Source organism: Mustela lutreola, chromosome 3, assembly GCF_030435805.1.
Source record: "Mustela lutreola isolate mMusLut2 chromosome 3, mMusLut2.pri, whole genome shotgun sequence".
Classification (NCBI taxonomy): Eukaryota; Metazoa; Chordata; class Mammalia; order Carnivora; family Mustelidae; genus Mustela; species Mustela lutreola.
Genome location: NC_081292.1, coordinates 22,323,324 through 22,334,900, shown reverse-complemented (window position 1 = coordinate 22,334,900; position 11,577 = coordinate 22,323,324). Strand labels below are relative to the sequence as shown.

General features: G+C 38.6%; 1 protein-coding gene across 2 annotated transcripts in view; it reads right to left on the bottom strand.

Moving 5' to 3' along the window:
* Nucleotides 1–1,689: 1,689 nt before the first annotated feature.
* RAD21 (RAD21 cohesin complex component) overlaps nt 1,690–11,577 on the bottom strand; it is a 28,678-nt gene continuing 18,790 nt past the window's right edge. For both annotated transcript variants that reach the window (XM_059165736.1, XM_059165737.1), the window contains exons 9-14: nt 9,887–10,110; nt 8,727–8,886; nt 8,157–8,305; nt 5,841–5,990; nt 4,051–4,134; nt 1,690–3,414 (exon numbers count right to left, since the gene is read on the bottom strand). In XM_059165736.1, the coding sequence (XP_059021719.1) occupies nt 3,223–3,414; nt 4,051–4,134; nt 5,841–5,990; nt 8,157–8,305; nt 8,727–8,886; nt 9,887–10,110 (959 nt within the window). In that variant the 3' untranslated portion in view covers nt 1,690–3,222. The remainder of the gene's footprint in view (nt 3,415–4,050; nt 4,135–5,840; nt 5,991–8,156; nt 8,306–8,726; nt 8,887–9,886; nt 10,111–11,577) is intronic.

Here is an 11,577-nt window from a genome sequence, read left to right as displayed (position 1 = left end):
GGTCGTCCGTAGACTGCGCCCAAAGTCTTTTACTGGCTGGCTAGAGCTGTGGCTGGTGTGGATGAGCCTTGGAGCACTCTGTGCTGGGGCTTCCCTAGGGTGATGGCTAGAGCTGAAGTGGGCATGGGATGAACTGCTCCTGACACTCTCTGCTTAGTGAATTCTCTGGCAGGACAGCTGAAGCTTAAATGTGTCTAAGTTAGGGAGTTCTAGGGCTCTCTGCACAAAAGTTCCCTGGGCAGGACAGGTAAAGCTGAAAAGTGGGTACTAGCCGAGGGGCCCAAGGCTCTATGTGCGGAAGGCACATTGGCAGGCTAGCTGTAACTGAAGTGGGTGTAAACCAGAGTGTTCTGGGGCTCTCTGTGCAGAGGGTGCCTTTGCAGTGTAGCTGGAAGGGGCTTTGGGGTCATCTGTAGAGGGGGCACCCTGGCATGATGTAGCTAAAATGGGCATGAGTAATGGTGATCATGGGACTCTGTGTAGAGGATGACTTGGAAAGACAGCTGAAGCTGAAGTGGGTGCATGCTGGCATGTCCTGGGACCCTCCTGGGATCCTCAGTGCAAGGAGTGCCATGGTGGGGCCGCTGAGCTGAGGCTGTTATGGGCCCAGGTTTCCTGGGATGTTCTGCACAGGGAGCACCCTGGCAGGGTGGCTGGAATCAAGGTGGGCATGGGCTGGGAGTTCCTGAGGTGCTCTGCACAGAGGGTAATCTGGTAAGGCAGCTGCAGTGACTGGGAGGTCCCAGAGTGCTCTTTGCTGGGGCTTCCCGAGAAGGGGCCTGAATCCAAAGTTGTGATCAGGAGTATCCTCATGTGTGCCACCTGGGTGTGTTGGTGAGATGGCTGGGGTTGGTATAGACTAGGGGGCTCCACTCACGGAGGTGGCTGAGCTGGCTAGGGCACCCAGACCCTACCTCCTAACCACCCTATCAAAGTGTAGGGCAAATGTAAACCATGGAACCATGGTACTTGCCAATTTAACTTCAGTTACAGCAGCTCCCCTGCTGTTCAGTGGAGTTTTAGAGCTGTTTTTTTTTGTTCTTTTTTTTTTTTTTTTAAAGATTTATTTATTTGAGAGAGTAAACAGAAGAAGCAGAGTCCCTGCTGAGCAGGGAGCCGGATGCAGGACTTGACCCCAGGACACCAGGATCATGACCTGAGCTAAAGGCAGAGAGAGGCTTAACCAAATGAGTGACCCAGATATTTATTATATCATAAGCATAAAGTCTTAGGGTCTTAAGGCTCATGGTTTGGAGAAGGATAAGGCTTAAAGGCCCAGGAAGGTACATTCTCAGTTGCTCAATGCCCCAGCTTGCAGTAGACTTTGCAGACCCAGAATTTCCAGTACATGCTCACTGGCTACACTGACAGGCACGTCATAATTTGTGGGTACTTGGCAGTTACAGGGATAGGTCTGTACCCCCAAGATTCCTCAGGACCAGCCATTTGTTACTTCCATTTTAATATTAGATATGTAACTTTGATGATGTGTTATTAGAACATTCTATCAAAGTTTCAGATCACGTGGCTTTTCTTTAAAAGACATACCAGTCTTTTTTTTAACCTAAGACTTCTTGAAAAATTCACTTACTATCTGTATGGACAATTACTCTAGATATGGCAAATAACAGATGACGCCTAACATTTTCCTGGGGGAACACCATCAACCAACTACTCAACAGTGCAAAATTTACAGCTTATACCACAACTTTTATTAGAAAAGTTATACATAACATAGCATCAACTATTTTCAAGAACAATATTAAACCCGATAAGCAACAAAACCAGACTAACAAAATGTGTTAACAAGAAACTAATGACCTTTCTATAATCAAACATTCAATTATCTACAAATAACTTTTTACAAAGGGAGAAAAATCCATGGTTTACAGGCACATATTGAAAATAAAGCTGCAATAGTAATTTTATACACTTACCATTCTCAAGAAACTGAATCACCAAAACAGTAATTACGAGTTCACTAATTTAAAACATTTCACATAATTTAAAATTACTGGGTATACACTGAAGTCTGAGTTTCAAAAGTGATTTTTTTTTTTTTCCCACAAAAGTGCCAACACTTAAGCTAGAACTTTCAGTGTGTGAGTAATTTTGCCCTAAAAAGTTAAGACATGTTCTGATAATCATAACAGTCACATAATTTCTGGTGCTACCTGGTCTGTTAATAATGAAGCCTTTATTTGGATGCTTTTCTTAAATTATAGGAAACTGGATATAGGATTGCTGTTGCAAAGCCATTAAAATAAAGTTTCAAACACAGGAGTGTGCAGCACTGGGAAAAGATCAGTACTAAAACTTATAATAAATATCAGAGAAGCCATTAGTTATTAACAGCATTGTCTGCTTAAGGGTTAAGTCAACCAGGTGTCTCATTTCCCATCAGTCTGTCCTTTTAGTTGGCATAGCAATTTCCATTTTCATGATCCGAGTACTCAAATATATCCAAACATCTTTTTAAAACTTTGATTTAGAGCTTCTGAAAAGTTATAAACATTTTTATATTCTACTCTAAAAAGTCTACTTCTGCTCATTTTAGAGCCTCCTAAAACAAAACAACAGATTTTAGGATAGTCAGGTTCATTAAAAAGTTTCAAATGGAATGACTTACCAAAGAATATTTTAAACCGAGGCCTATCATTCTGTAGCTGAAGGGGTTTAGTTGACAGCACAGCTTCACACACACCCTCTTGGTCATTACGGAATGACACTTTAAAATAGTACTCCAGAGGACAGTCTGTTTTGGGCACCGCCCCCCAAACAGCTGCTAACAAGACCGCCAGTATTACTATTGGGAAGAGACGACTTACTTCTCTCAAAGACTCACACTTAATTGTCAGACTTTCTTCCCTGACATGTTTTCCTTTCCAATGCGGTGATGGGGAACTATGATAAAAATCCTGATTTTCAACTGCTACTCGACATTTACCTGCGCCAATATTGCACACATCTGTTCTCAACTGTTAAAATGATCTTCCGGGTCCTTGGGTGTGCCTGTTTTCTCCATCAGAACACAAACACATCCATATAAGCAGTTTCCCTCAAAGATGAAATTGATAAAATACTGGAAAAAAATGAAGAAAAAGGCAGAGACTTTGTACAGACAAAAATCTAAATCTCCTCAAAGGGTTTTGTGTGCCCTACACATGGGGGCGATTCGTATACACTAGTGAAATGCACACTAGCTACAATGCTTCTAGCTGCTCAAATAATGTGGAACCTTGGTCCAGGGGTTGCGATGATGTCACTGTATGGTTCTTCCTGCGTCAGCTCAATAGCTTGCTGCTTTTTAAGAACCAAGAAGCTGTAGAACTTCGCTGCAGCTTGCTTTCTGTTTGTGTTTCGACATAACTCAAGCAAACTGATGGATTCAGCTCCAGTTTTAGCAAGAGCTCGCTGAAATAAAACCAAAGGAAGAATGAAATCAAAGTAATCTCACAGTAGTAAAGTGGTAATTTTAAAAAGGTGCCAATTTTGTATACCAGAAAAAGTACACTGTATATTCTGCTGGGAGTGGACTTTTTGAACAGTCTGAAGGTAATGGGGCAAAGTATATTATGGCTTATCTAAAATCAAAGATCCAAGGAACAACATTCCTACAAAAGTGATAATAATAGTAAAACTGAACACATACAGTTCCTAAAATTTCAACTTATTTTAAAAATCCAACTATCCTTTGACTCTATTTTGGGAAACCCTGAACAATTTGCCTGGTATATATCAGATGCTCAAAATATTTCATCTGTATCTGACTTGACAAATTTAATGATTCAACGTATTAATAGTATGTTCAATGAAAACCAAGATGTAGACACACAAAGGTGTCCTATAAACCACCACCACAACTTCCCTTTGCAGCATAACCACAGCAAAGCTTTCACCTGGATGCTCTCCAGGCTTACTCTGGGCCTACCAATTTATGTATACCCAGTGCTGGGAAAGTAGGCTTTCTGGTCTCAGCATGTTGCTGTTTTTTTTAAGGGAGCAATGCTAAGTCCTTGCCGAAGTCTCAGGCAGGACTGGTACACCTACCTGAAGCCCATGAAGCATCTGCTGAGTCCTTTTGTTCCATCTTCTTTCTTCTTGATCCTGATCACCTCCGGAAGCATCTTCATCCTGAAAATGGCCCCAACACATAAAAAAGCTGACAAAAGTGGTCTACTGCAACAGGAACTATTGCCATACGTCCTAAAACTTAAATTGTGTACTCTGAATAACAGAAAACTGTAAATCTCTTAGCACCCAGTACTAACTCTGAAGCTTGTCTTTTTTAAATTACAGAAGAAAGTCTTCTGTATCGGCAAGCAAACATTTGGATGAATATAGGATTCTATACTGTTCTATAAAGGATGTGTGTGGTCTATACCACGTGGGCCCTGGACTACTGCTGGGTGGTGAGCTATTGGTTACTGACTGGCCCCTGTTAAGGTAATTATGTTGGATATAAATCAACTTATGTCACTAAGCACACTACTTATTTCCACTGTATGTATTTTTATTTTTTCCAGGAGCATGATTTTCTAGATGATTTATATTCTGGCAGATCCCAATCACTGAAGAGCACAGATTAGCAGACAAGTATTAAGAGAAATGGGGTATAGGGGTGCTTGGGTAACTCAGCTGGTTAAGCACCTGCCTTTGGCCCTGGTCATGGTCCCAGAGTTCTGGGATCGAGTACCACTGGGGCTCCCTGCTCAGCAGACTGTTGTCTTCTCCCTCACTCTCTGTTGTCCCCTCTACCTCTTTCTCTGTCAAATAAATAAAATCTTTTAAAGGGGGGGGGGGGCTATAATCCATAACACTTGATTTTACTGAGCTGCCCAGCTCCCAGTGCCCTACAGGACTTGCCTTCTAAATGACTTTCTAAACTCTGAAGCTGGCATAGAGCAAGAGCTGAGATGTTTCCATACCGTGCTGGCAGTACATGCTGTATTTCAAAGAGCCAGGAGTTAAGGGATTCATACATAATAGAAAGCTTAACAACTTTAAATACTGATTCAACACTAAGTCTGAGATAATGGCATACCTTAGACTAGAGTAGCTCTGGGGCTAAATTTTGACTTTAAAAAAACCCACAGTATTCCAGTACTAAATGGCTGTAAAATCTATGGCTGCCATAATAAATTACAAATACAAATGGATACTAATGAAAATATGTACCCAGTCCGCAACCTTTAGTCTTAGAAGAATTTTAAATAGATTCAATGCTTCCTGGAAAATATTTTAATGTTTTATTTTACATTTAAATAAAGATCTTGAAAAAAGGAGGGTGGGGGAAGACCTTGAACAGCGAAATAAGGGCCCTGAAAAGGAAATCCACTGGAAAAATGCCTTTATTTAAAAAAAATAAAAGTCATTCAAACCTTTACTCAATCTATTTTAGCCAAGTCACATCTCACCCCAGTCTAATGAAAACAAACCTCCTACCAATGGAAAATGGTGATCAGATTTCCAGGCACACAGTGAGATGTCAGACCAGAGGCAGATGCTAAAAAAGCAGTAAAAATTGGCCACCAAATAATAAAGTAAGCTACAGTCAAGAAGTCAACTAAGAAATCAGTTAAAAGGGCAGTCAATCCTATGTCCTTCAAAAGCCCAGAAGGAAGCCAATGAGTTACAGCACAGCAGAAAATTTGATGTTAATTATGATCTAGATTATTAAGAATTTGGTTAAATTTTCTGTTTGAACATCTTTTATCATTGTGATGCTCAACATCAATTACCTTGGCTCCACTATGAACATAAAAGAGAACAGGCTGAAGATCAGCATTAAATCTGGGGTGGCATTTACTCCTCAAGTCTCCTTGATAGTGTCTCCTTACCTCCTCCTCTTCATCATCTTCTTTCTCCTTCTCTTTCTCCTTCTCTTTCTCTGGCAGAAGTTCTAACTCCGGAATTAACTGACAGATGTTTGGAGGCTCCTCAGGGGGCAGCTCTACAGGGGGCATTTCCACCTGCTCTACCTGCTGGGGCTTAAAGCAAGGGGAAGAAATGCTGGGGTCATGCGGCTGTACCTTCTCACAATCAAAACTTGATTATATCTTGTTCTTACAGAAGAATTTAATTAACAGAAGTGTTTTGTTCTTATACTTGAAGAAACCAAAGGGTTATAAAGTGTATGTGAGAAATTTGTAAATGACAAGACAAAGTACAAACAGAAAAAAAAACACCCAAACTTTCTGTAGCAGCATTTTAGGAAAAACCACAGAACAGAACCAACCACTAACACAATGCAAAAAGGCTTTAACATTAAATAGCTTGTACTGTCAACCATTACTGCATGAAACTGTCTTAAGGCTATCACAACTAAGCTTGGGCTCTAAATCAGAGCCTCGGAGTTCTTATGGCAGCAAATAATAGGAATGAGGAGACCATTTTTCTGAGTCCATTTCTTGAATTCTTCCTCTCAGGCTTAATATAAACAGCTGAGAATGTTAAAAAACAAGTTCTTCCAGGACTGTGATACTAGAGTAACCTACTCGTTACCTCTCACCACCCCCATTCCTGAGCGCATACAAAAAGATGCTCTTTTGGACAATTCTACCACCCGAGGGCACAGAAAAAATAGTTCTTAAAATTACAGAGGAATCTTCAGCCTATACTTCTTGATGGAGGCTGAACCGAGAACCCAAGGTTATTCTAGAAATTGAAGATTTGGGAAGCCTTACACTAGACCTTACTTCCTTTGTAGTTTAGTTTTCCGATCCTAAATGAACTTCATGGTAGAAAGTCTGCATGAAGTAGCCAGATGTTGCTTTACTTTTTTTTTTTTTTTTTTAAGCAATTTGACAAGTATATTCTGCTTAGTCAGTAAGGTAGCCTAAAACTGTCTCATGTTGCAGGAACCTGCAACAGAATAGAGAGCTGGGGAATCGACCCATGCAATGGGGAAATCTTATTTCAATAATAGTTCTGGGAAAACTGGACCACTATCTTACACCACACATGAGAATCAACCCAAAGTGGATTAAAAACTTAAATGTAAGACCTGAAACCATAAAACAACTAGGACAGGTAAGCTCCTCAAAATAAGTGTTGGTAATGATTTTTGGATTTGACAGCGAAGGCAAGAAGAGTAAAAAATAATAAGCAAGTGGGACAACACAGATAGACTTGGAAGGCAGTACAGGTGAAACAGGAGACAAATATATATGGTACCACTTACACAGAATCTAAAAAGAAAAAAGCAAAACTCACAAAAGCAGAGTGCAGAAGTGGTTACTAGGGGTTAGAAAGATACTTCCATTTCTAAATTCTGGGGATCTAATACATGGTACGGTGATTATAGTTAATACTATATCATATACTTGAAAGCTGCTAAGAATAGTTCTTGAAAGTTCTCAACACAAGAAAAAAAATGTTATACACATACACATGTTGTGAAATGATGCCACAATATCACATCACTATGTTGTACACCATAAACTAGTATGATGTTATATTTCAATTTTATCTCATTAAGACTGGAGAAAAAATGTTCAATCTTGCTGACAAGGAAAACCAGTATTTTTAAAAAAAGGAACTAGGTGGGGGTGCCTGGGTGGCTCTGTGGGTTAAAGCCTCTGCCTTCAGCTCAGGTCATGATCCCAGGTCCTGGGACGGAGCCCCGCATCAGGCTCTCTGCTCGGCAGGGAGCCTGCTTCCCTTCCTCTCTCCTCTCTCTCTGCCTACTTGTAGTCCCTTGTCTGTCAAATAAATAAATAAAATCTTTAAAAAAAAAAAAAAAAAAAAAAAAGAACTAGGTGTTAATTAGAAAGTTTGATAATCTATGTTCATATTTAACTCATGACATGCTTGAAGAAATTAACAGGTTCCTTATATTGTTTTTCATCTTTATCTAAAATTGTCAGATTCACCTTGCGCTAAAATGGAACCAAGTTTAGACTCAAAGATTCCAAATTAGACAAGGATGGTCACATTATGAGGCCACCCTGAAACAAGACTAAGAAGTCTCAAACTCCTGGAATATGTTTTCTCCCCCAGGGCACAACTGTGTTCACATCCTTGGCTGCCATTCTTTCTCTCCGGACCTATTCCTTGTCAATTTTTTTCCTCAACCAAAATATTTCAGAAGGGCTCCTTAAGATAATACTATTACAAGGGATGTAAAATTCTTGATGACTGATGTGCTTACTTACAGGGATCACAGGCTCTGGATCAATTTGTCCTGCTTTTCGCTTGACTCCCTGAGGAGGTGGTGGAGGCATGGCTGACTCATCCACGTTGGTCCTACTGGTCTCCATCACGGACTCCTGGAGGCGGCTTGGCTCTTCCAAAATGGGCTCATCTGCAATTAGTCATATGAAGAGATGTGAATTATATGGTCTTTAACAGTATTTCAGAATTTAATACTAATGCATTAAGACAAAAGTACTTTCTCTAATGAAGGAGGCCAAATAAAAATTTTACCTCTGCAAAGATTACTCAATTTGTAATAAAACACATAAAAGATGGAAAAGGGCAAAATTCTACCACCTGTAATCTAATGCAGGATAATCCTCTTAGCAGATTACTCAGCCAGTCCTAATCTTTAAACCTTTCCAAAAACAGAAAGCTTTCTATTTAACAAAGCAGTCAAATTACTTCCCTGTCTGAAAATTTGAATATACTCCTTTGTTCCTGATTTCTCTTACTCTGGCAATATACAGGTAAATCTTAGCCAAATGCTCATTTAAACTTCCTCGGGGAACTCTTCCAATAGAACACACCGATAACATCACGCTGCTGGTGCTGCTGCTGCTGGTCCTCTCTGGGAACCTCTGGATTTTCAAATTCTTTGAGAAATTCATCCAAATTATCAGCCTCTCCTCCTTTCCGTCTTTTTCTAAGATCTTCTGGTACTAGTGGTGTAAGACAGCGTGTAAAGAGCTATTAAAAAAAAAAAAAAAAAAAAACTCAATTATAAAAGTAAATCACACTGAAGTCAAAAGTAAAAGAAATTATCCACTGTCTTGTAACCTGAAGAGAACATGAAAATTTTAAATTTTCTTGCAGTTTATTTTCATCTTCACACACTTAAAACTCCATCTAATGGAATCGTATGAAATAGTTTTACATGTTTTTTCACTTAATAGTATGGAAATCTTGTTAACTATCACTTTTAATAATTAATGACTGCATAATATTCCAGAGTGGAGATCCACTTACCTATATGGGTGTATATTTCCATCTGAAACATTTTTCAATTTTTTTAATTGCAAGCAATGTAATGAAAGTCTTCACAGAAATGGTTTTTTCCACATTTTGATTTACTTCCAATGAGATCAGTGAGTCAAAGAAATAGTTTAAGGAATTTCTTCCAAATGATTACTATTTATTAGAAGAACAATCATATAAAGTCTACAGCAGAATCCTGTTTCTATGCATATTTCAACTTCAGAATAAAAGTTTCATAGACTGCTTCGCTCAGTTTTTCACTTCAGAACCTTGTTTTGAAATAGTCTGGAACTTAAAGTGAGCAGAAGAGGGCTTATGGGTGAAAAATGATTCTCATAAAGCCAGAGAATTCTTTATTGTGGAAAAAAGGAGAAGCACTTCACAGTTTAGCGTTCTAGAAAGCAAGATCTAAAGACTGCAGACCTGAAGCACAGTATACACTAAGGCAATGGTAGAGTAAATCATTATAGAGAAGCTGAAAAGGGAGAGTAAGTATTAAAAACTTCAATGGTTTTTTAGTATAGAAAAAAAAATCCTTCAACATCATTTAAAAATACAAGTATCAGCAGGATCTTATACTGTGATTTAATTTAAAAAACGTGCCACACATAGTTGAGAATACCTGATCAAAAATGTCAAATATATTTTAAAGGTTTAGTTTTAAAAAATGGCCAAACGTATATAGAAAAAAAAAATCTGCAAACTGTATTACCTTCAGTAGTCTGTTATTCCATAAAGGCTGAGCAGGTAAGGAGAAGAGTTTTTCCACTCCCCCCGTCTCTTTCCACATCATCAATTTCTTGGTGGGTGGTGCCAGATCCAAAGTAGTAACAATATCAGAATAATCACTAAGTTGAGCTCTAATTGTCTTACTATCCAACTCTTTGACACTGTCAACAATCAGCTTCCTCTTCCTCTTGGCTTTTGTTTCTTTGACTGGAATGACAGAAGAAAGTAAGGTCATTTTCCCATGGGCCATCATGAAATCTAGAGACCTGGTCTCATTGTATCCCTGCTTTTCTGTATACCTGGTAGAAAAGCTTTAAGAGGGGAGAGTCCGTTTTAACTAATGTTCCTGCAGTTCCATGTAGACTACAGGCTGGCATATAAAAATCTGCCGAATTAATGAATATATACAAACTTTGGGCAAAAATGAGTAAAATAATGTAAAAGCCAGTATGTTTTGCCCATGTAAGTTTATACTGTAAATACAAAACATGTCACACTTGATTCAGATTTGGGCGTAAAAGTCCTGGGTTTTATGACTTCTTACACCTGAGTGTAAGAAGTGAGAAAAATTAACTTCATCTTGCTTATTTCTTTATTTCTTCTTTACAAAGAAGTTGTAAAATACTAAGTTCTCCATAAACAGCTGCAGTTACCATGATTTTTAGTGGAAAAGTTACAATTCATATATGACAGTTGGACAAGCAGATTAAGTGATAAGAAAAAAAGTCCACAGCCCCTTAGACAGATGGGGAACTCCATCCGAGTTACTTCCTGTATACTCATTTCTAATCCTTACTAAAACTGCTAAGTAGGTAGCATTATCTCAATTTCTTCAGATACAAGAGAGTTCCTCAAGATTTCATCCTGTCAGAAATGTTACGCCCAAAGATTTTTCTGCATAAAATATTCAGGTAAAGACGTTATTCAGTGACAGCCTCTGCCCAACCTCTATCCTCCAGCTTCTGAGTTCCCATCCTTCTCTGAAAGTCAACGTTCTTAAAACGGCCACCAAAGTCTGATCATCCTATTTTAAACAGTGCAATGTATCCACCATCCTGCCTCATTTACCGTTCTCTGTAATATCTGTTACATAATATGGTACATATTTACTTATCCATGCTTCACTAATTAGTACTTAAGTTCCAGGAGGGTAAAGACTTGTTCATTGTTATTTAGTTTCTAAATAGGGTAGGTAGTCTTGTTCTACTTAAAAGTATTAACTATATCTTGAATTACACTCTAATTTCAAATATAACTGAAATAGAAGTATTCTGTACCCATAAACCATCTAGAAATTTGTTTCACATCTAAATTACATATCTTGCTTCTTTCAATGAGAAGCAGCACCCCAGTATGTTTTGCTATGTCTAAAAGAATTATAACACTGATTTTAAAATCTATCAAATTTCCAGTTAGAAAAATATTCTTAGGCTTTCCCAGATTGTAGCCCAACTATTAGACAAAATCTAGAACTTCGGAACAAATAGTCCATCTCGTACTTCACTGTAAAATGTTCTGTAATGTTTTCTAATTTTTACACATGGGACCTGTTATTTTGGGAATTCCAAAAGACTAAGATAAAGGTCAGCAAAAAACCTAGTTCTATACTTCTGTATTTCAGAGCAACTTCTACAGGTATTCTCTAAGATACTTAGATTGTAACTGAAGACTCTA